We start from the raw sequence: 26,038 nt of genomic DNA on the forward strand, positions 1-26,038 counted from the left end.
TATGAATTCTTCCCTTTTCTCGAATAAGTGAAAAAACTTAGTTGCTTAAGTTTACTGGATTTCAGGAAACAGAAATATATTACCATGGCCTAAATTTTTTAGACTTGAGGTTTTCAGCCTGAAGATAGTTTGCCTGAATTTTTGCTGAACATTAGAAAACATGTTAATGTTTGAAAATAAGCATGCTAGCTAGAACTAGCTATTGCTACAGCTCTGTAATGTATTGTGGTGATACTTTCAGCGTGTTATAAATTCCATTAAATTATCCTTTGACAGTGGATTTTAGAGGGAAGAAAAGTGAACAAAATTGACAGATTTAAGCCTTACATTCAGGAAGGAGAACTTGTGTCTGTCTGTATTCCACAAGTCTTCTGATTCTTTCCATCCGTGCTATCTTTTTTTGACGAAACAAATAATGCTTCTTTGACAGCCAGATACATTTACTCCAAGTGGAGTTTCCAAATGCTCTTAAGGTTGGACTAAATCTGGAAGTAGCACTTGGATGTCTTTGGACTACCTTGCATATCTCTATGAACTAACTGTAGGTCTCTGCTGGCTTTCAGTCCTCTATTCTCTTACATCTCCTCCATTTACATGCAGATATTAAGCCTAAGTTTCCTAATACTTTGGTGACAAAACCTGAAGCAGTCACAGCTTTAGCAGGAGGAGAAGCTGTGCTAGCTCGTTGGGGCTGGCCCTCAGGAGGGATTGAGCAGTGGCCATGCTGAATATGCTGCAGCCCACACTTGCAGGATCAAAGGGCTTTGGCTGCCCTAATACAGTGCCTGGTCTGAGCATCCCCTGAAGAAGAGGCACTTTGGGTCAGCTTTTGGGATCAGTTTACCAGGCGTGTGGGAAAATATGGCATCCCGTGCTTCACTCACTGTTCTCTTCCAACAGTCTTCCTCTCAGGAAGTTTTGTATCACATTTATCTGAATCATTGTCTTATCTGGGTGAGTTTTGGAACAGGCTGGATTTTTGGTATAAGACTAAATACAAGGCCAGTTCAGCTCTCCACCACCATCTGCTGCTTTGCTAATAATAAAGTCCTTAAAAGTTGTGCTCTGCTTGTTTCTTTTTTGAGATAGTTAACTTTGCCGCACTCTTCCTTTGAAAGGATTGGTCTTTTTGATGGGGTTATAATAAACCAAAAAGAAGATAAAACAACCTTAAAGAGTTGTGAGTTATACTACATGCTTTTAACTATTTAAATGGATAATGTGTGATTCTAGAGTATGTAATGTAAAAACGTAAAATTTCTTGCAATCACCATGCAGCTGTTTTATCATCAGATTTTCAATGGATAACATGATAATATAGTTTGCTAGACCACCTCTGTATGTATGCAACAACCTCATGGTTCACATTTTGGGAAGTCCTGACCTAAAATGATACTTGCTTTATACTTGTTATTGATGAAGTATTCTCACTTATGCACTAGATGGGGCTGCAGGATGATTTCTGCATTTTTCTTTTTTCCTTTTTTTTTTTTTTTTTTTTTTCTACATAGTTAGATAGACTGAAATCTCACAGTCAAGAAGTTGTATAAGTAATGTTCCTGAGGGCATAATATTATTTATGGGTGTAATGCATGTGTGTATGAATGTTATTTGGTAGATAACATTTTCATTACAGATTCTATCTAGATTTAATAAAGTCAAAATCAAAATACCAAAAGATTTCTTTCACCAAAAGGGAAAATCAGAAATTATTTCAAAACAGAAAATGGGTATAACACATACAGTTTGTTTTAAAGAAAATGCTGAGTACTAAATAAGAATCCTGTTCAAATCTTCAGGTGGAGACCCATGTGGGAAAACACTTTCCTAAAAGTATTCAATATTCTTCTTTTTAACAGTCAGTATTATCATCTGTCTCTCTTGATCTGTATTTAATGAGCTGTATATATGAAACAGATTTCTGGGGAAAAGTAACAGGACAGCTGAAAGTACGCAATAGAGAAATACTAATTCTTCCACAGCTGAGTCTATCATTCAGAGGTACTCTCCTGCTGTGAGTTAGGGATTGTAACACTGCAGACACATTCCTTTTGTGTAGAGGGCTGAACATGCCAGGAGCTCACAGTCAAACTGCCCTCAGCTGTTTTATTGTGGGAAGCTGTGAACAGCGGAGCTTCTTCCTGCCTTTTTACATCGTGTAGCTCTTTTCTGTGTTGACCTCTTTTGTAGGATGCAGTTAGGCCGTCCATAACCTAGCCGAGTTGCTGTCTGTTCTGTGTGAACCCTCTGTGGTTCACCTGGCTCTCTGCTGCTTTTGGCTCCTCTTCAGTTGCCTAGATTAGTTTCATTTCCAGTATAGATAATAGATGTCTTCCATCTGCATGCTCCCACAAGACAGAAGGAATTGGTTGTTCGTGGTATAAATTGTGTGAACTTTATAATCTTGCTCTGTGAATTGAATGTGCCCATGTCACAGCTCCACTGCTGCAGTCCAGGCATAGGTGGCTGCAAAGGTGCAAAGTTCTGCAGCTCCTGCCAGTGGTGGCAGCCTTCTGGGCCTAGCGGGCACAGTCAGAATTCAGGGATCATCATGTTTTATGAAGCGTGTGAGCTGGGTGTTCTGTGATCTGTTTTGTAGTAAAGGAGCTAAAAATCTGTGGGACGCTGAAAATTGATTGTGAAAAGTCAGAATAGCCTTGGGCGTTCCAGCTGACAAGTCATGGGCTTAGGCTGACAGACTGTAGCTGCTCTTCCAAACTAGATACATATGTCCATGAAATAACACACATTAAAGCATGATAGCTTTGCTTTAAATTGTGTGTGATTTTTACTGATCTCTAGTTTGTATTGTTAAATGGACTGTTAGAAGCTGTGTGAAATCAGTATGCAAAGATGGGCTATATGAACTGTTTTTGCTGGAACAGTGCCACTGTTTTTTTGTTTTGGTTTGGTTTGTTGTTTTTTTTTTGTGAGGCCACCATGGTTACAGAAGCTTCTTATAGGCTCATCTGTAATGACCATGTTTTCTGGTAAAGCAAATCAAAATGTTACAGATATTTTATAATGCTATTTTGCTGTCTGGCATTCATTGCTACAAGTTCTGTGTTCACTCTTATTGCTGCACTGTCAGAGCATCTTCCCGTAGTGCATCTTCCATTGTGACAGACCTTCTTCTTCAGTCTTAAAGGCAAGAAGTGTGTGAAGTGGTGTTTGCTATGCAGAATTCTGTAAACGTGTGTTCAAACTGTATGCTTGAAGAAGCAAAACAGAAGAAATGCATTCAGGAAGTCCTGACAAGTGTTTTTACACATTTAATCCATTGCTGTAAGCAAATGCTGGTAATACCATAGTGGCTTGTGAACTTGGGTCTTGATCCCAAATTTAACTCTGGAGACTTTGAAAGTAATTTGTGGACTTTACTCCAAAACATTGCATAAAGTAATATAGGTACACTCTTCCAGTGTGGAAGGATGCTCTGTCTGGGTAAATGCTTCCATGAAATACTCTCATTTTGAGAAAGATAGAATAGAGAAATGCTGTCCCCCTTGCTCCTTGGCCTCTCTTCACAGTTACTGTAAAGAGAAGGGAAGAAGAAAGAGGGAACATGAAGCATTCACTTTTTTTCTGGTTTGTTCAGGGCAAGGCATTTCTAGAAGTCAGAGTGAGTGCTGAGTTTCAACAATGCAAAATAATCATAAAAGTCCTTTTCATTCCTTTTATTAATGGTACTTTCTGTTATTTAGAAAGTATTTGGTGCAACACTATAAATACTATATACATACAGTGTAGCTTTGTATATTGTAGTAGGACAAAAGACTGGTATCTTGATGTGAGTTGAATCCTTGGTTATTGTCAGAGCCATCACAGAGTCTATCAAAGGAAGGTTTTATCTGCTGGAAGGTGATTCGTTTGGTGTTATTACAAAGAAATATGAGCACAACAGTTTCAAACATAAAGCCACAAGATAGCTGGAGTAGGTTGGCTAATATTTTTCAGCATTAGTATACTCCTTTTAGGTACAAGGCTAGAGGAGTGCTTGCTGTGAGACCAGTTTTGAGACACCCAGATTCCATTTCTGTTGTTGAAATACATCTGTACTGAATTTTAGACATTGTTGTGTAAAATTGCTTTTCAGATTTTTATTTAAAAGTTTAACATTTTGTGTATTCTAAATATGGCATGCTCCTTCATTTTTCTTTCATGCAGCACAGGCTCAAAATTACAATGTGATAATTGGCCAGGTTTCATTCTGCAGTCTTTTCTGTGCTGCTTCCTTCTGCAGTTCTTACAACATAATTGTGTTCAAGGTCTGCAAAACTACCATTTTGACCTATGCGTAAAGACATTAGGGTTCTTGCTAATTTACATTCATCATCATTTTGTTTTATACACAGTTCTTTGTACTCTCTTAGATGTTAGCGATTATTAATATGCAGTGTTTTTAAAAATATTAATTAGCTATTAGCTAATTAGCTCCCTGCTAAAGCAGGGAGAGAACGGCATATGAACTTCCAACCAATACTTTCAAGATAGATACAGATAGTGATGCAGTTACAACAGTTAGTGAGAACAGAACCATTGTTTGTGTATTTTGCATTAGTAACTCCTGGGCTGGAGGGAAAAGGCAAGAATATCTGTTAATCTCCAGCCTAGTGATTGAAACAGTGACTTAAGAGAGAGATTAAATAGAAACTGAATCACAATGACTGTTGCAATATTTTATGCAAAGATCATCGTATATACTAAGTAGATGCCTTCATGCTCTCTGCATGGCTTCTTGTCTCAGTAAACATTTGCTTTGCAAAGTACTTGGTACTCAGCATTCCTTCAGTAGGAGGGAGAGACAGTGTTTCTATTTAGAAAATAGACTGCTTTAGACTGCTTAAGCCCAGTCTAAAACCTGTTTCTTGAGCCCACCTTTGGGGAATGAGGAATGAAATCCTTAACTACTTTAACTTCCATAGACAAGCATGCAGGGTGGTGTAGCTACCTCCCCATTTGGGTGTGTTGTGGCCATCATGATATGTTGTATGGCACCTTGATCTCCTGGGCAGGTCACAGCATCACTGCTCAGAACAAGGTTTGTTGGCCCTAGAGTGAGTTGAGACTCAGGACTTGCAGTCACTGTGAGACGGAAATGCTTCCAGGATTCCCTAAAAGAGGATAGGCACGTTTCTAGTAGTATATAGCATCAGATACAGAAGCTGACCTTTAGGGTTAGCCAATAGTGGAAGTTACACTTACATAGTGGCTACAGTGTTCTGTAATATTGGATATTATGGTAGTCTTCCTCACTATGTTTGCTGCTTGAACCCATTTCTTGAGCATACTTAGAGCATCTCATTTTTTATCTTATTATTCCAATTTAACCATGCATACTCAGCTAAGTCTTTTACACATCCAAAGACACGTGCATACCATGAGTTCCTCATCTATTCCTTACAGCACATCCTCCAGGCCTACATTTTCTTGCCCCTCTCCCCCATCCTGGGATGCAATCTTGAATGGTCTTACAGATAAGGCTGACTAATTAGTGAGTAACATAGCATCAGACTTATTATGTTTCTAGTCTTCCTTCTATCTAACTAAACAATGTAAAATATTGCAAATTTGGTTCTATTATTCTATCAGGGAGAGAGCCATATGTCCTTCTGACTCGGTATCACCAGCACATGTCAGCTGTAGTTAGCCCTGCCTGTCTTCTGTGGTTCTTGTGTCGCACCATAGGCAATGGCACTTATGCAAAATTTGATGTACATAATAGAAAATACAGGGATTTGTTAGTCTCTTGAGTGAAAGAATTTGATCAGCCTTCTTAGGGCAATTTACAGTCTTGGTTCACTGATTAGTCCTGGATTCTTTCAGGCAGTTTGAGGTCTAAATTGGTATTTTATTCTCTTTTGCTGACAGTTTCTCTCAGACTTCTACTTTTCTTGTGTACTGCTGCGTTATAGTAACATGTTCATAGCTTCATTTAAACCACTTAGAATCTCATATTGAATTTTTGCTTGTTATTGACTGTCTATTGCAATTGTGCATGATTTTCGAATCTGCTTCCAAGTGCAGTCACATCATTAATCAAGGTCTTTAAACTTCTGGTTTAAAGTTTGGGTCTTGGCATTGCAAAACCCCACCTATCTGATAGTTTAGTGTGTTCTTCTAACCAAGCAACATGTTTCTACCAAGAGTCTGAATTTTTCACATCTAGCATCATAGCTTCCCAATAGAGGTCTACCGCTGACTTAGACTTGTTTTATTGATCTTTCAGTGAAATTTTAAATAGAGCCTTATGCTTGTTTAGGTGGTAACAAAGTCAGTGTTAAATGTGTTCATGTCTTCACTGTTTGCAGTTTAAGTTTAAGTTGAATATATCATAAGTTATTTAGAATTTTTTAATCCTTTTTAGTATACATTCTTTTATAAGCATAATAGGATATCTGAAGAACTGTGTTATTTTTTCTCCCCCAGGTGTGAGGCAGCTAGCCCCCATATTCATCCTGTTGGATGGTGTAAAGAGCATAAAAGAACTCTCATCACCCCACCAGGTTTGTATCATACTACACATCTGAAGGATTTAAGGAAGTAATAGCCACCTAGGAGAAATATGTCTTGCGATAAGCTTATTGCTACCTCTCCTGAATTTTTCTTTCTGTAATTAAGAATTGGCATTGCTAATTTAGTTTTTACAGGACATAATTTACTCAGAACAGAGGTACAATAGACTTTTGTTATTAAGTATGTACATGTGTTGCTTTAATAGAGAAATCTATCCAAAAAAAGATACTAATTGAAATCTGAACAACTTTGTATGTTTGGCTGAATGTATTCACTTATTGTAAGGCTTACATTGTGAGAATTCTAGGTGTGTGAGATTGTTGTGTATGAAAAACAACTTACTGTGAACTAAATATGTATGATAATGCATGGATGAGAAGATTGCCTTGTCTGATCAAGGAGTCAAACTTTTAAGGGCTATTTGGAAGAGATGAAAAGAGTGAGAGAGTTCTGAGAAATGAAAGTATACTAATTGCTACTAAATGCAATAAAACTCCTGTTTTTCAGGGCTGTTGCATGTAGCTGATTTAACTAAATGCTCTCCCTGCCATGGGAAAATGAAAATGGTTATGTGGGAAATAGTATAGACCACAGCATTATAAAAGTATCTGCTATCCAATTTATATCTCTTTGGCCTTTGGTGCCTGTACATCTTTAAAGGACTTTAAAAAAGCAATATTACCAGCTGATAGCCTAGTACCTGGAACCTGGCAATGTGATACAGCGTCTGTCCCACCTGACAGTGGTTAGGCTAGCTGTCATAGCACTGCTGTAGCAATTGTGTGTCTGTCAAATCAGAGAATTTGTATGCTGAAGCTTACACCATTTTGTCCCCAAACAGCTTGATAAGATTTAATTAAGGTTTAAGAAGATGTAGGCCAACACTCATACCAAAAATTTTGTTTGCTTTGTGTTTTTTTTCTAAATTAATTTTTAGCTAGATCTGTTTCCCAGCTGAATCACTCTGATCACTCAAATACAACTTCTATCACAGTGAGCTGGAAGGACTGGTTGGGAAATAGAACCGTTTCTCTTAGAAATGGTGACTTACGATAGCTTAGATACTTCTGAAATTATAAATAGCTGTTTTATTTATTGTCTTGATATTTTTCTTATCTAATTGTAGTAGGTTAGTTAGAAAAAAATAGTTTTGTTGAAATAAAAAAAAGCATTGATTTTATGAAAGATGGGCAAGCTGAAGTTCATATTCAAAGTCTTCAGTATTTTCATGCTGCTGATATCAACAAAGAATTTCAGAGAACAATTCATCTTTCAACTCTGTAAGAAGCCTTTTTATTCCGCAAAATGGAAGCTGGTCAACTGTACAGTTGGGCCAAGTAGTTCAATAGCTTGCTGATGAAGTGGAAGACTTGGAAGAAAGCTGTACATTCTGGATCTGTAGCAGAAACTGCCATCCATGGTCTGACAACATGGAAAATTTTAATTGGTTAAAATAAGTTTTGAGAGAAATTCTAATTCTCAGCAATCTTAGAAAGTCATAAGTAGTCTGTCTGTCAGAAAGTTAATTACAGCCTATTATTCAGCAAAATCCCTTTTAAAACAAATGAGAATTGGTTTTGTTCTGTTCCAGATGATAAATCTGAATGTTTAAACTTCACATTAAACCTCTAGTGCAGATTAAAAGTGAAGGACAGGCACTGCCTGTTCTGTGAAAGGAAAGCTGTCTGTGTGTCACTTGCATAAAGTGTTTGTAAACATGACATTTTCTGAGAAGGGCAACATTTTCTTTGATGCCTGTAAATTTGTTATTATAGTAAATGTCCCAGCTATTTTAGAAATTTGGTTAAAACAAAATTGCTAAAAGCATAGCAACTAGTCAGATGTGCTCTAATGTGTGTACAAAGCCATCACTGACTAGATTGTGTTTGCCAGTAAATTATTATTTGTAAAATACAGGATTAGGATTATTATACTTGAATAAGTTTCTTGAATAACGTGGCCAGATTTTATCAGTCCGCGTTACTTATATTCTCAAATCCAAAGCAACTGTGATTGTTCTTTCTGCTAGCTACTCAGTATTGTATAGGAGAAGATGGTGTTTGGTTTTTTGTTTTTTTTTAATGTACATGGTGTATGCGTCAGAGACAGTTTAGAATATTCTTTCTTATTTTATGACTCTGAAGCATAAGTCAAAACAGTATTTTAAAGGTTAGTGTTAGGCATTCTGTACATTATGCATTATTTTTTACAAGGCAATGTTTTATTTTGCTAATATTTCTTTTGTGCCAGACTATCCACATGCAAAGCATTTTTCTTGGGAGAAGTATTTGGAAGAAACCAGTTCATTACCTGCACCTGCAAGGGCTTTTAAAGTGGTGAGAAAATATTTAAATTTTTCTCATGCTTTTAAGTGCATATGGTTAATTAAAGAAGAGAATACATATATGATGTTTTTATGTTAATTAGTTGCATTATAGGAGGTTTATTTCTATGCAAGCTCACTGACATCAGATAATTATTATTAATAATTACTATTAGTTTATTATTTTAATTGTTATAAATGGAATTAAATGCTACAAAATACTACTAATTCAACTGTAATTTGCAATGGGAAATTACTGTCTAGCTATTAGAAATAATGAGTTACCTACTGAGTCATCATATTGTATCTTGAACATGCGTATTTCTATCCCTACATTTTAAGTGGTGTAATACAGTGAGAACATAACACTGACTGTAGGAGGTCAGGCTGGTTGGCCATCTAGTCCATTCTCTACCACAGTTGCCACAGGGCAGTTTAGTATGTTTATTAGACTTCTGTGAGCTTGTGAATGGGGCATGTGGTCAGCATCCAGATACATCTCCCAAGCTTAACTATGTTGGTTTTTTTTTGTGAAGTCTGTTCTTTTACTTTAGGTTAGTATTTGCTAGCTTCTTTTAGTGACACCTATCTTCCCTGTCAGTAGTGAGCTCTTAGGATTTTCAGTGAGGATGCAGAAGGAATCACTGATAGGAGCCAGCATCAGATAGTTGGTAGCCCCTAGCCCCTTGCTTCAGAGCACTCTGAAGTTCATTTCCCTGAGGTTTTTTCAGATTAGACACAAATTCTGAATAACACTTCGCTAAGGACTGAAGTAGCAACAGCAGTAAAAGTGGTGCTTATGTGCAGTTTGTCCCTGCACATCCTTTCTTCTTATTAATATGTCTCAATACTACATTCTCAGCAAGAATTAAGGAGAAAATTTGGTTATATCTGAGAGGAATAGTCCTTGGCAAAAAAATGGAGGGCTGTGACCTCCTGTATGTCAAGCTAAAAGCAAATCTGTTAATTTTCTCTCCAAGCACCCATATTGTAACTTCTCCCTTTGCCATGCAAGGAATTGCCACCCCACAGGGCTCAGGGTTGGGAATGCCTCACTAACTGTCCCAAAGATTCCTCCATGCAGCAGGATCCAGCCGGTTGTGTCTGCACTGGGAATCTAAGCAGGAACATGACACAGGCGTGCAGGGATTGGTAGCATTTAATTGGGAGAGTGTGGCTCAAAACTGATCTGGAAACTGTACTAACAGACAGTGACTGGGTATGGTTTAGATTAGCATGGTTCCAGGACCAGCCACACAAAATAGTTCAGATGAGGCTATCCATCTCCATTTGAGGATGGAGAGGAAGGAGATCTTGACCGCATGGGCATCAGTTGTACTCTGCCTTTTGGTTTCAGAGTCAGAGGAAATCTATTCCCTGCTTTCTGTACTAAAATAAATTCTAATTGTGATAACCGTAAGAAAGCAGATTTAATGGGAATATAATGGTAATTGCCATTGGAATTTGGGTGAAGTCTTCCTGAGACGGTCACCGTATTGTGTACTGTATTATGGGTGAAAACAGTTCCTGTGCTGCAGCTGAGAAAAAAGCTTCAATGTTCTGGAATTCATGATAGAAAGTCTTAGAGGGTCAGAGATGTTATTTTCCTGGGAATCTAAAACAAAAAGCTTAACATGTCTTGTGCATATGTTCCTTTAAAAGTTTGCTTTAGATTTCATAGCTGTATATAAGAAAGATAAAATGTGATGCTCCTAGCATAGCCAACTATTTTGCCAAAACAGTACTATGAAATGGGTATTTGGTCCTGTTTGTTCTGAGTGAATGTTTACTGTCATACTATGGGTTACTTATGTTTTCACTAGGTGACTGAAAAAGGGCATATGATCCATGACAAGAAAACACATGCTAAAAAGACAAATATGTTTGCTGTAGACAATTACATAGAAATTTCAGTCTGCTGTTAGGTAATGTTTCATGCAATACTGTACTGAAACTGATTGCAAAAGACCAAAATCTCCAGAATAATTTTTCTGGAGAGTTTAGGGGAAAAAAAAAAAAAAGTTTAAATTAAAGGGCCCTACTTGCTTGCATGGAAGGTGTGAATGGAGAACCTGGAATCCTGAAGTAGTTATTTGCTTCTCTAGTTCAATAAAATTCATTTGTATTATCATTTCATATTTGTATTTGTTGGAGGAGAAGGACAGATTTGAGGAAGTGAAGGCAGGAAGTTTTCTATGAATTTTACATACTGTACCATTGTATGAGGGTGTTAAGTTTTTTCTTCTGTTTCACATAACTCTTTTTTTTTTTTTTTTTTTTTTCTAGAAACCTTCTCATGGCTTTCAGAAAAATATGAAACTTGAAGTGGTTGACAAGAGAAATCCGGTATTTATCAGAGTAGCAACTATTGTAGATACTGATGACTATAGAATAAAAGTAAGTTTCTCTGTCTTACTATATCATCTCACTTGAGTTTCTGATGAGTACTTAGAAAAAAACAAAATCCTATAGTTGTAAAATTAAGCAAAAGAGTGATTTAGTTGCGTCCTTCTAAGCTTTTACTCATTGTTTTCACTGATTAATATACATATAAATCCTTTGGAAGAGATTGTTCTGTTATCCTCTAAGTTGCATGTGCTGACATAGGTAATAAGAGAGAAGAAATGAATATGTTGGGAAGTTGTTTTGGGAATAGTTGATATAAAATAGTTGTCTACTTTATTGAGAGAAATGATGATTTAATAATCAAATGTTGAAGGGCTGCTATGATATTTGTATTAGGACTGGTAAAATATTTGGCCTGGTTTAACTGAATCTGTCTCTGTAAAATTCCAGAGAAAGATATAATTCCAGTGAAAAATGAACCCTGATCTCTTGTGCCTTGTCAGTAACTTCTGCAATACTGAAGTTTATTGTAATTATGGACTTTAGATTGGATTAATTGCAGATAATGTATTTTTAAGAAACTACAATTTTCCAGAAGTTGTATGCTTGAATTATTTTTTATTTTATTGTACAAAAGCAGTTTACTCAGTGAAGCCCTTGACTGTTAGGACTGGCATATGCCAGATATCCAGTTAGATGGAGATGAAGGATATTTGTGTTTGCAGTTGCTAGAGGTTTATTAGGCATATCTGTATTTCAAGCGGGAAATGCAGCTGACATTCCATTTTGAACCTAAATTAGTCAGGAGTAGGGAGTCATCAGAAGTCACTTTCTATCTAAGCATTAAGATGGTCATTTAAAAAAAAAATGGGGGGGGGGGGGAACCCTCTCAAGCCTAGTTTATTAATATGATAGGATTTGTAGCTTCTTGAGTGTTGTGTTTTGTTTTTGTTTTTTTTTTTAATTGTCCCTAGAGCATACATTGAAGGAGTTCTATTTGAGAATGAGTGTGTGTACATGCATGCCAGTTTTTTTATGAGTACAGAGGTTAAGAGCTGAATACATTTAGCTTTTGTCTGAAAAAGATATATACCACGTACTGGTGATTTTCTGGGATGTCACACACTTTGTTTTCTGTTCAGCTTAAACTCCTTAACTTGTATGGTCTGATTTTAATAAGATTGTTATTTGTGTGCTGTTTATTTACTTACTTATTTTTAAGATGGTTAAATGCCATTGAGAGGAAAAAAGGCAGCATTTCGTGCTTAATTTAATTATTAATGTAAGAACTAAACTTGTCTTGCTTTACTCTAAGGATTTGAGCCTGATGATGTAAGACATGGTAAATAACCAAATGACACCTCTCTCCTTACTTCACTGAAAGTGTATCTGAGTCCATAATTTAATATCTATGTATCTTCTCTGTAACACCCATAATTTTCTTAAAATAACTTGTCTAACAGAGTTAGCATTTCTAGAGATTACTCAGGGGAACTGATTGTATAGAGAATCTTTCTCATCTAAACTGCATTGTTCTCTTTTTTAATTTTAGGTCCATTTTGATGGCTGGGATAATATTTATGATTATTGGACTGATGTAGATAGCCCTGATATCCATCCTGCAGGCTGGTGTACAAAAACAGGACACCCTCTTCAGCCCCCACTTAGTAAGAGAAATCCTATTATAATGTAGAGATGTTAAAAGGCCTGTGTACCATGCTAATGTTTTTTCTGCCAGTGTTGTCCAAGGAAGAATAACAACTAGGATATGCAAAGTAATGTAAATGTGACATTTAGTGCAAAATCAACATAATTTGAAATGTCACTAATTAATCAATGTTTCATAGATAGTTTTACTGGCCCTTACTATAATTGAAATACAATGTTTGCCTGTGTGTATAAGAACTAGAGTCAAAACCTGAAGCATTAATAGAGATCTGTTCTGTGAAATCCAGACCCCCTTGAAACCAGTGATGAGAATGCTGTGGCACTTCAGTAGGGCTAGGGGATTACTCTTAAAATCTTCTGTCTACGTCCTCTTGAAACTTGGTGTGCTTTTTAGCACAGAGGAATCCGGACTGCTCTGAGAAGGTGCTCCTTTCAAGTGCTGTGTCAAATCCTCAAAACCAGCTCCTGCTCCTTTTCGTCTTCAGCAAAGCAAAGAGACAAAATGCTGTCCATGTTGAAGATGAATCAAACAGAAGCATAGTACCAATAATAATACTGTCTTCATCAGCTTGCCCTCTCTGTGGATTTTGTTTTGCTTGTTGAAGAAATGGGAGGTCTGTCATAAATGAGATTAGAGGTTACAGGGAGAAGACACTTTGGTGGTAAAGATAATCCAGCCTATGCCACTGTGTTTCTAGATAGAGTTAGTGAAAACACTTTAGACAAACTTTTGAACAGATGATTTTTAACCAAATGCTCTTTTCTGGGCTTACATTATAGGTACTTGACTTGTGACTCTGAGGTATGGTTTGCATAAGTGTTAACAGCTGTAACTGAGATTGGAAAGAGCTGTGCTTGGAAAATAAGAAATGCTGAACAACACTAAGTACTTTGAAAAGTTGAATGCAAAATAACAGGGATAAGGCACACACAAAAAGTGTGAATGTATTACCTGAAAATCTCTGTACCTCAGTTCAGCATTTCTAAAATGTCAAGAAGAAATGTTTCCTATCAAGAGTGAGATCAGAGTATATTCATTAGTTTTCTGAGCACTCCAGTGGTGCAGTGATGACTGCCTGTTAGGAAGTTAATCATTCTGCCTTCAAAGCAGAGTCTGAATAGAGTGCCGTAAGTGCCAAAACACAAAGTGAATAATGAGGAGAAAATAGGATGCTGCATCTCTGCTTCTTAAATTGGGATGTGCATCCTGTATACTCAATGAAAGAAGAGTCCAGAGGGAAAAAGTAGTATGTGGCCTCATAAATAAAAGTTCTATCATACCACAAAAAAAATGAATAAGATTGTGACATTTCTATTACCTGTGATTGGAGAAAAATTGTTTTAACCTGGGTGGGAGTGTAAAACACATAACTTCATATTGTTGAAGGTGTTAAAAGAAACAAAACTGCAGATGTTCTTCACATAGAATATGTTGTTTCCTCTAGGTGGTCACATAGGAGCCACTGTTCATCTAGTATGAAATTATAGGAAGTGATATTTTGATATTAGGTTAGGAAGAGAAAGGAAGATGGACAATATGACAGAAGAGGAAGTAACCATTCTTTAAATAGAAAAAGAGTAGTTCACTGCAGGAACACTATTAAAATTGGGTGATTACTGAATAATACATTCTTCCAAATTAGGCTTGGATGATTACTGTATTCTTTCAACAGTATGACTTTGTGTTACTACTGTACGATATAGTATAGAATGTAGAATAGCATAAGAATATTAATATTGTTTCCAAGGAAATTTTGTTTCTAGCACATGCCTTCTAATTACATTATTTTTATGCTTCAATGACTCTTTAACAAAAAAATCAGCTTTTTCTTTTTTTTTTTTTTTTTCAAAATTGAAGAGAAGCTGATCTTATTATTTAAGGGTTCACACAAGTGTAGATATTCAACAGAACAGAGGAAAGTACTTTATATTTAGACGTTTTGATTTTGTTCCAGTAAGCTTTTCTGTATTTTGGGACATGTTTTTTCTATGTTGTGCATAGAATAAGTGCATAGCATTATCACTGGATACAAGCAAATGGGAAAATTAATATAATCCTGATTCCTTAAGAAAAAGGAAAAAAAAAAAAAAGCTTTTTTTCCCTGCTTTAACCTAAATTTTATCTTGCCTGATTTTGAGTACTTCTGAATTATATGAAGAACTTTTTTGTCTTGCTATGAAAATTGTATGAAGGAATATTTTGGTGGTCAAGTTACTGGATCAGTTTTCTTGAAGATCTGGAGACAATTTGGCTTGAAAAGCCAAGTCCTAAAGAAGTTCCTTGTAGAAGCTCAGATTCTTTGCATCAGTATGTGCAAATAGGAATGGAGAAGTTACTGTAATATTTTTTGAACACTCAACAGATGCACTTTCCAGTTCTACAATAAGTGATAGGATGAATTTTCAAATATGGATACTGCTTTTTTATTTTTTTGTCCAATTTCACTTATTTCTACAGGATCCCAACTGATCCAGTTATCAGTCTGTCTGCCAGTAAACAAGCAACACATAAATGTGATACCAAATTATGTCTCATTATTGACAAGACTGCATATCTTCAAGCTACATGTGGTAGCTTGGTTGTCTGAACCTACCCGTTCTTCCAGAATTTTCCTGTTTATCTACTTTGTTTCTGGCTGGAACTGTCTTACCTTACTTAGTCATTCCTTGTAAGGAGGCTACTTCATATCTGGGTTGAGAGAAGGTCAACATGGACAAAAAGATTGTCAGTTTTGCTATACTGAAATACCAGATAGATGTGCAGGAAATATTTAAGAAAGCAATAGATAAAGTAGAATAGTAACATCCTGTATTGTTCTGTAGTCAGTCACAATGTAAAACCTTTCATTTTATTTGCCTCCTTAACCGTTACTGGTCACTGAGTCAATGCTTTCAAGGAACTGTATGTCACAACCCAAGGGTCTTGAATTACCATGTACTTATTGACCCCTTCAAAGAACTGTAATGGGACTGTGAGGCAAGACTGTCCTTCACAACAGCCACTATAGCAGGTTAACTCTTCCTCTGAGTCCACTAACTTGGTATGTTATAGGCATCAATTTTGAATAAATGTAAAAAAGATAAAATTCTATTACACCCTTTTAAAGCCTATAGAAGTCTTGGGTCTTGGGTGTAGTTACAGTGTTGTAACATTAGCATAGGTGGCATTTGTTAAAAATACTTCTGGACATGTTTTGAATGTTCGTAAGTCTATGGGACCAGACAGAATTCATCCAAGGATATTGAAGGAGCTGGCAAAGTGCTTAACAAGCCATTTTCGATAATTTACTGGTAGTTCTGGCTAACAGGAGGTTCCAGTTGTCTAGAGGTTAGTGAATACACAGTATACAAGAAGGACAGGAAGGAAGATTCAGGCAATTACAGGCCTGTCAGCTTGACCTTGGACACAAGGAAAGTTATAAAGCAGATCATCCTGAGTGCCATCACATGGCACATATGGAACAATCAAGCGATCAGAAGCAGCCAGCATGGATTCATGAAGGGCAGGTCCTGCCTTACTAACCTGGTCTGCTGTGACAAGATGACCTGCTTAGTAGGTGAGGGAAGGGTTTAGTAGATGCTGTTTACCTGTACTTTAGTAAAGCATTTGACACCATCTCTCACAGTATTCTCCTGCAGAAACTGTCTGCTCAACATTCGGACAGGTGTTCAGGTCACTGGGTGAAGAACTGGCAGAATAGCCAAGCTCAAAGAGTCATAGTGAATGGAGTTCAAGTCACTTGGAGGCTGGACACCAGTGATGTTCCCCAGGGCTCAGTATTGGGGCCAATTTTATTTAACATTTTTATTGGTAATTTGGATGAGGGGATTGAGTCCACCCTCAGTAAGTTTGTAAACAACACCAAGTTAGGTGGGACTGTGGATCTGGTTGAGAGTAGGTGCTCTGCAGAGGGATCTGGATATGCTGGATCAATGGGCTGAATCCAGTTACACGACATTCAACAAGCTTAAGTGCTGGATCCTGACTGTGGGTCATAACAGTTCCATGCAGTGATATAGGCCTGGGGAAGAGTAGCTGGGAAGTTGCCCAGAAGAAAAGGACCTGGGGATGCTGGTCGACAGACAGCTAAACACAAGCCAACAGTGTGCCTGGATGGCTGAGAAGGTCAATCCCATACTGGCCTGCATCAGAAATAGCCTGGCCCTCAGTACTAGGGAAGTGATGGTCCCTCTGTACTCAGTAGTGGTGAGACTGCATCCCAACCTTATCTACAGGGAGGTGTCCGTGCTGACAGCAGGGAGATTGGAATTAAATGGTCTTTAAGGTCCCTTCCAATTCAGACCATTCTGTGATTTCATGAGTACTGTGTTCAGTTTTGGGCCTCTCTCTACAAGAAGGATTTTGAGTTGCTCAAGTGTGTGCAGAGACTAATGAAGCTGGTGAAGGGACTAGAAAACAAGAGGAATGGCTGATGAAATTGGGGTTGTTTGGCATGGAAGAGATGAGTCTGAGGGGAGACCTCATTGCTTTCTATAACTACCTGAAAGTGAGGAGGGTGTTGGTCTCTTTTCCCAAGTGATAAGTGATGGTATTTTTAGTATTTTCAGCCTCTTGCTTACTGGAAAATTCAAGCTAAAAATGGAGGTCAGTACTCATTATGAACAGTTCCCTGTCTTCAAGAACAATGGAGTGTCTGTGCTCTTGCAAAACAACCTGGTTCCAGCTTCATGTAATTAATAGAAGAAAAATTTGAGTCTTACAGTTCCTTTAAGAATTACATTCTTTATACAGATACGGCTCTCCTGTAGAAACTTACTCGGAGTAATTTTATTTCTCCAGTGAAATAGATTGTTTGAATCTCCATCATGCTTTTGCAAACTGCATTTTTAATTACTTAAAGTTTTGTTTACTTATTTCTTCTTCATGTTTAATACGATATTCTAGTATCCCTGCATATTTAATGTAACTTCTAAAAACTAGATAACTTTTGTAATTTCACATGTAATTTCCCCTGACATACAGGTCCCTTGGAGTTAGTGGAAGCTTTAGAGCATGGAGGGTGTCCCACAGCAGGATGTAAAGGAGTTGGGCACATTAAAAGAGCAAGACATATCGGCCATCATAGGTATGTGCTGTGAAACTGATTTTATTCAATTTAGTAATGTGTGCACACATTTTTTTCTAATTGCTGATCACAAGAAAACAGATCCAAGCTGGAAAAAAATACTAAATTTTGTAAACCTAAATATGCGATGATTTCAGTTGCCATGGTGAGCCTGCTGAAATAAACATTAGCAATCTGTAACTTCATTTCACCAGGGTGTGCCAAGATAAGATTTGTCAAACATTGTTTTTGTCACAATTGATAGATTCAGCTTTTTTTTTTTTACAGCTCGGATGTTTTTGTTCTGCTCGGTTGGTAGGGGTGAGGATTTGCTTGTCGGATTGGAAAAATGCTGAAAATAAAAATTCCAAGTAATATTCCCAAATTACAGCCTGAACAACTTGCTTTTTATACCTAGTTTTTCTGAAGATCCTTTTGTTGAGCACCTTCTGAAATACAATACAGAAATGTGAACATCCCAGGCTCTCCTGAAGGAGAGTTGACACAAAGAGCACAGTTGCATGGGAGAATAGATTGGGGCATAGACAGAGAGGGACAAAATAAATGGGAATATTTACTAAGTCAAAATGGTACTATTTTTAAAATATTTACAATATGATATGAATCCTGAATGTTTCAGTATGTGAAATACAATTAAGACAATATGTTGGAAATTAAATATCATAAATAGCATCCTGTAACCTTTTAGCAAATCAGTTTCCAAACATTTCCTTGGATTTTTTTTTACCATTAAACAGTCATAGGATCCTCTAATGCCATGCCATTTTGTGCTTTCTGCTGTCATATGGCTAGAGGATTGTTCCTTGCTAATGTATTTGTTTATGGTTTTCAAGAATATTATCAAATTACCATGATTCAAGAGAAAACACTGCAATCTTTTTTGCATTTTTGGTGGCAGAATTATGTCCTGCTGGCCAGAATTAGGTTACAAGGTTTTGATAGCATATCACCACTGGTTCAAGGCATTACTCACCCCTAACAAAGATAACTGCCAGCAAAATCCCCTGCATGTTTGCAAGTTTAATTTGCAAAAGGCATCTTTTCTTGTAAGAAGCTCTTTCCTATATACAGCAGAGGCATTGTGCTTGTGTATTAGGAGGCAGAACAGCCTTTACCTACAGGAAAGGATGTGGCTAGGATAGCTCTGGGGAAAAAAAAAAAAAAAAAAAAAAAAAACTGGCTGCAGTATGAACTGTGTTGTTGATCTTTCAATCATGGTACAGACCATGTCTGTCTTGCAGATTATTCTCACCTTTTTCCTTCTGTCCGTGTTCTTTTTTATTACTATTACTATTTCATTTTTTCTGCCTTCCCTTTTGAGAAGCTTTGTTGATCTTAATCAGTAGGCATAAATAATATAGTTGATGCTTAAGAGGTACTTGTTCTTTTTTTTTGAGTTGCTGAAAAAGGTTCCTGGTTGCTTAACTGAAACTTGTTTTATTTCATATTCCAGTAGACTGAGTCTTGTATGATTTATTAATAAATCTGATGTGTAAAGCAATAATTTCAAATTCAGTGTATTATCTTCCTTAACATGTGCTATCTCAATTACTTAAAATCACGTGAACATAACCAGTCAGCCCAAGGCTGAAACTTAAAAGAAAAGAAACTGTATGTGAATGTGTCAGAAAAGTTTTTCATTTGTGAGCTTCTCTCTAAATAAACTTTGGCATTAAAACTTCTAATGTTTCACAGGGAAAGGATGAGTAAGAGGTATGTCTAGTTAGTTCATGTATTCTTTGCTTTTATAACTAGGTTTTTCCAAGCTATTTAAAGTTATTATACTTACTCATACTGAATACTGAGAAAAGTAATAAACTCATGGCAATGTATTGTGTTTTATTTTTACTATAGTCTTAGCAATCCTGTTATTTACATGTTAACTGTTAGTTCTAAAGGATGAAAATATAATCTAAGGTATTTTTTTGACCATAAGACAGAGAAATTTGCAGTTAAATAGAAAATAAATTACCACTATAAATATCTTTTTCTGTAACTTTATTAGTGGTGGGGTGGTTTTGTTTGTTTTGTTTTGTTGTTTGTTTGTTGGTTTTGTTTTTGGGTTTTGGTTTTTGTTTTTTTCCTTGAACATTTCTGAGGAGAAACATTAATTTGTTGTTTATCTGGAGTCTAGATTTGAGGGTCCAGGTCACCCCCCCAGAATCTACAATGGTACCATTACTTTTTTCCTGAATTAACAAAGACATTTTGAAATTGGTATAATTATCCACATCAGGTTGCAATCCCTTGGCTCTTCTATTGTGGCAGCCTTGAAATGTATTTAACCATGCTTATCTCTTTTTTTTTTTTCTTTTTTTTTTTTTCTTTTTTTTTTTCTTTTTTTTTTTTTCATTATGAGGTGCAATATCTATCTACAGCATAAATGCCTGTGTGCAGAAAAGATGATAATTTAAAATGCTAAATAGTTCTGAAAGCATTTTGAGAGCTTGTTTCTAAGGAACCAGATGAAAGGCTTGGTAATTAATTATGTAGTGGGGCTAAAGCATTTACTTTTTGGAAAAGTTGATGTTAATGAGGACTTGCTATCTATCATCATTTGATCTAGGATTTTGTGCTGGGCGCTTGAAACTGAGACTGGTGTGTAAGTTGGTAGCATCATGCAGATTACCTGCATATTTATGATAGATTGTGAATTGTGTGCTTTCTGACGTTTAATGCATGCAATAATTTTCAAGTCCAAGCTGCAAAGAAGAACACTCAGTTGTAAACAGGTCATTAGTGTTTTGGGTCAACTCTCAACTAAAGATCAAATCTACTTTAGCCAGCAGTTCTTAATTGTCATGGTTTTCAAGCAGTTAGAATGGGGAAAAATATAGTTTTGTAATTCATAACTAATGGCATAAACATTGTTAAAGAACACAAGCTAAAATTTGCATGGTACCACTTTCATACTAGTGACTCTGTACTTGTATTAACTAGAAGCCTGTTCCAACCATCAAATAAACATGATAAGAAATAAAAAATATGCTGAAATGTTTAGGGACCAAAATGTAAGCTTGGAGAGCATTTTATCAGAAACTTCATATCCATTATGTGGAAATGAACTGAATGTGCTGTGATAGAGGCTATGTTCTCAGAGAACCATGGTGCAGAAGCACTGGAAGCCTCAGCTCAGCAGGATGTTCCATCTACTTGCTCAGCATCTGCTGAAATAAATCTCATCTGATATTGATGCCAGTCTCCAGTTTCATTTTCTTTTATGTTAAGGTTATTGTCTCAAGCCAAATAGATTATAAACTCTTGTTGACTCAGATTTATGTTGTTGGAGGAACTTTATTTAAAAAAGAATGCGTCAATGATAAACATATATTGTAAATTGTGATAGAGAACACTTGTATAATTTTCTGCAGAATAGTTAAAAATGTTTTCATAAAGTCAACTGAAGTAAAGTTAAAATCCAGATTTAGTTAAAATCCAGAAAAGAAAGAAAAAACCACACACACATACACAAAAATTAATTCTCACAAAATAAAAATGTTGTTTAATTAAAAGATACAATATTCAGGGATAATTTTACAGCTATTTCATAGAAATGCTAGTGGTATTTAACTCAGATAGAATTTCTACAGGTGAAAAGTAAGAACACAGTTTGCTCTGCTACTTTCTGTGCTTTTTGGGCAGTCAACAAGTCAAACAGTACATGATACTTCTCAAGATTGTTCTGCTTTGCAAAGCATGCATTGTACAGATCTGTCCTGGAGTACCAAGTGGAGTACTGAGTTTGCATTGAGGCTACAGAATACATCCCCCAGATATTTGTCATCACTTTATTACTGAAGATGTCTTACTGATCGCATATCGCCACCAGCAGATGCAATCATCGGAGTGTAGCCTGTAGAAAAAGTCTAACCCATCAGTTAGTCCAATCTACTTGTTTGACCCATCAAGGAAGATAGTTCAGTCAAATTTGGGTGAATTTTCCTGGAGCTGCCATATAACCTCATTCCTTCACAGTGCTTGGCAATAACCTGCACCTAGAAGTTGCATCATGGACTGCAGTTGGTGACATTTGCAACCAGTACAGATAAACCAGGACAGCTGTCTCTGGTTTCACCTAGGTTTGCCAAAGTCATAAGGGCTAACAATATATATAATTAAAAAATAATTCAATATTAACTTTCCTTTGCCAGAGTAACACCTTACTCTTCTTCTTTAGGATAAGGGAGAATGGTGGCCTAAGTTCCCTTGCAATATTATATGTAGCTGAGACTGTGTTCTGTGTTTCAGAAACTTTGCATACTGCTGTCTTGAAGACTGGAGCATCTCCAGATACCTGGAAAAAAATATGTTTCAAGGACCCCATTGGTGGCCCAGTTTTATTCTACTACCCTTGAACTTTTGAAAAGCAAGATATGTGTTAAGCTATACATAGAGATATATCCTATGAGTGATTGAAGAACAGTTGCAGAATAACCACAAATGGGATATGCTACCTCTACACATTTGATCCACTGGACAGTTCTGGAAAGGGACAAATAGTGTGTTAGGGACAAATACTGTGCAAAGCAAAAGTTGGAGCGGAAATCAATGTTTAAGTTGAGAGAAGACTTAAAAACCCTATTTTATTTTTTTAATAACCTCGTGATCAAGACTTTTGAGCTCTTGAGTTGAGTTGCCTCTAAAACTTAGTCATGTATAAATCAAATACTTCTATTATGCGTGAGTAACAAGATTAATTTTTTAGTCTTTGTAGATACAAGTTATGTTGAACTGAAAGCTGGAGGCATTGAGATTCACGAGGATGTACTGATTGATCTAAAGCCACCTAATTCATTACACAGGTTCATTCATGCTGTGTTTTGTTGAAACAAAACTGACAGTGGAAATCATGAGGGTTCTTTTTGTTGCCTCAAGTAACAGAAACATCAAAAGAATGTTATGGAGTTTTTTTTTAACATGTTACATCAACTGGAAGGATTAATTACAAAGAAAAACTCATCTGAATTTAGTGCTCCAAAACTTCATTAATATTATAAATTCTGTTGACTGAAATTGTCATTCAGCACCTGCTTTTCTGGAAACTACTAAATGGAAAAGCACAAAAAGAAAAAAAAGAAAAAAAGCAAATTCCTATGGAGAACTAAATTTTGAGGGTTGTGCTTACTTTTTATTTTAAAACATATTAACAATGTTGGCAAACAGAAGATCTGCTGGAGATGAAGTTGTAGTGTCAGATTTCATGTGACGTAAGGCTTGTTTAATAATACATACCTGAAGTTAAATACCAATTTGTTTGTGTTTAGTGTTTCCTTGGAACACCCTCTAACTGCTTAAAAATGCTAAGCCTTAAAACATCCGTGTGAGCACAGGAAGTCAAAAGAAGATCACACGCTTTACCTTGCTGCAGTAGCAGAACTGAGATGGACCGTTATATTGCTGAGTTTCACATAACTATATTTTATCACAATGGTATGAGTTTGTCACAGCCAGTACTTAAATCACGTTGGCATTGGCTCCTTAAACTGTTTTCTGCATAGGAGCCTGTATATTTCAGCTTGTACTTCATTTGAAAGGGAAAAAGGATGTCATTGTGATATACGCAGCAATATAAAGGATTAAGAATATAAAACAAATTCCCCACTTCCCTAGTCTTCGTCTTTTTCTTCCCCATGCTTCAGTTCCTGGCTTTTAGTTCTTTTAAGACATCTGGCAGATGCTAGTCCTGAAACAGATTTTTAAAAAAATAGAAGGTACAAAAATAAAAGTAAGTAGAAGTATATAAACAAATCTAAAGTGAAATGCTGAATTCTGTTTAAGAGAAATTAGAAATAGAAGTCAAATGCTCTAAGTTATTTTTTTCTTTATATACGCTGCTCAAAGTCTTTAAAACAAATTCATAAACAAAAAATGCCCTCTTTCAAGGGGAGTGCTTTAGAGTCCAACCACCCATTTGGCTATAGCTCATTCTGCTGTATAAACTTCTAGTGTGAAAGTTTTCATGCCAAAACACTTCAGTGCCTTTATCTCATAGGAAGTGCTGGGACTATCAACAAGTTCCTTTGAAGAAGGAACTTGGGTGTGTTTCATTATATCACACAGGGATGGATGGGTGTCCCTTATAAACATGGTGCAAGCTGTTGTTAGACCACCATCTGCTTAGAATGGCATTACAGGGGAATCTGATCTTGATTAGAAAAGCAGAAATCATATTCTGCTGACATGTTTTTCCTCCGCAATTCAAGTTCAGAACAGCTATACAAGGATTTTTAAAATGTTGATATTGTCTTGTTCAAGCGAACCGTCTGAAAAGAAAAAAAAATCAGACTTTCTGTTTGACTCTTGTTTTGATAACCCCAGAAAGGACTGACTGACTTAGCCTGTGTAATGTTAAGAAATTTTTTCCTTTTATGCTAGTGCTGAGGGAAATGTAAATTCCCACCAACTTTTTGTTTATGTTGGTAAGACCAAAATTAGATTGCTAATATTGGACCAACCTCATGGTTAGAGTTGATTCATGCTCACCGTGAATCCAAGGCTTCATGGGTAAAGGAGAAGGAGGATGTACAGCATATTTTGAATAAAAGGCCTTTTGTTTTATGCTGTGCTTTGTAGAATGAACATGATAATTAAAGCTGTTGTTTTTCTGTTTATTTTTTGTAATTTGGAGGTGGCAAGGCATATTGCTGGCAAGATAGACTTGTTTATATCAGTTCTGTTGGGAAATCAGTGAAACAAAACATTGCAGTGGTTTATGGAAAGACAGGTAGTTGTATTCTTGAAAGAAAACAAGTTAAATCCTCAGATTTTTATTTTTTTTAACATTTTAACATTATAGAATTCCTTGTAATAATACAGATGAGTAGGAAATTTTAGATAATAGTTAGTGTAGTAGCTCATTAACCCCAAATAAAGCATGTTTAACTTAAATAGAGATTTGCAAACTGAGTTGTTGTTCACTGTCATGGCATATATATCTTTCGGAATTTGCTATATTATCTTTGGAAGAACACCATGCAACGTTCAGCTGGTTACTCAGTGAACATACAAGTACAATATCCCAAATGCATAATATACATTTATATATACTTCAAAAGACAAAATCCGAGTTCAGTCCAGTGTGTTCTGTGTTGCTGTTGTTCCCTTTCCTACACCTTGTGAAAACACGTGTTTTCTGGTGTTAGGAGGTATGACTTTCACACTTGTTAGAGTAATATTTACAAGTCATTAACAAAACACTGAGTCAAATTATGTCACTAACAGGAATGCAGTGAAATGGGGAACGCTGTACGACAGGAAGGTGTGTGAGAAATATACATCTAGTGGAGTAAAAGTCTCCATTGCAAAGATGGGGCATTTGCTGCAGTGAGGGTGTGCCATACCTCATATTGTGCCCTTGCAATGCAGTCTCTTTGTAGACACTGCAAAATAAAAATCTCCTCCTTTGCAGGAAAAATAACCATAGGAATACAATTGTGTTATTAGGAGTGAGATGGGGGTAGTCAAAGGCATCCTGTATATTATATATAAAATACCATTAGAGGAATGAGAGAGCAAACTAAACATTCATCAAACAGTTTGCAAGAATGTACGCTGTAATATAAATTTGTGTTACATAACTTGCTGTGGAAGTGAAATATGAAAAGCATTTAGGTTGAAGTTTTCAATCAGTGTATTTATTAACATTTTAAAGCCTGACTACTTGTTGCATTTTTTCTAATCTTTTCTATGTGAATTGATTCCATCTACTTCTAGAAAATTGGTCTCTGAGGTCATTTCATTTGAACTGAGTGAAGTCTATAAAGTGACTGAAAATAAGGGGACATTTCTTCTACTTCTAGTGCAGTCAGCTGCCCATACTCTGAGATGAACTTGAACAAAGAAAGCCTCTTACCTGATCGGCTGAGTGGGGAGATGCCTGCAACAAATCCTGTCCCGAGAAACAGAAGAGTGGAAGCAAGAGAAAGATCCCCCTCTCCTGTAATCAAGTAATTATGATCAGAATCATGCCTCTGACTAACTGCAATGCTTTATTTAAATGTTCTGTAGCATATTCTGTAGTTGTGCAATGGCTGAATAGTTCCAGGAAGACCTGTCTATTTTTCTGCATTTTCATTTACAGGGAAGGAATGATTTCATC

General features: G+C 36.4%; 1 protein-coding gene across 7 annotated transcripts in view; it reads left to right on the forward strand.

Annotated features, from left to right (window-relative positions):
* Positions 1-26,038, forward strand: part of L3MBTL3 (L3MBTL histone methyl-lysine binding protein 3) — an 87,932-nt gene that overhangs the window by 45,338 nt on the left and 16,556 nt on the right. For all 7 annotated transcript variants that reach the window (XM_084515276.1, XM_084515277.1, XM_084515274.1 and 4 more), the window contains 6 exons: positions 6,430-6,506; positions 8,767-8,852; positions 11,126-11,236; positions 12,738-12,852; positions 17,838-17,940; positions 25,740-25,886. In XM_084515276.1, the coding sequence (XP_084371402.1) occupies positions 6,430-6,506; positions 8,767-8,852; positions 11,126-11,236; positions 12,738-12,852; positions 17,838-17,940; positions 25,740-25,886 (639 nt within the window). The remainder of the gene's footprint in view (positions 1-6,429; positions 6,507-8,766; positions 8,853-11,125; positions 11,237-12,737; positions 12,853-17,837; positions 17,941-25,739; positions 25,887-26,038) is intronic.

The sequence above is a fragment of the Aythya ferina genome (assembly GCF_964211825.1).
Source record: "Aythya ferina genome assembly, chromosome: 3".
In the NCBI taxonomy this organism is placed as follows: domain Eukaryota; kingdom Metazoa; phylum Chordata; class Aves; order Anseriformes; family Anatidae; genus Aythya; species Aythya ferina.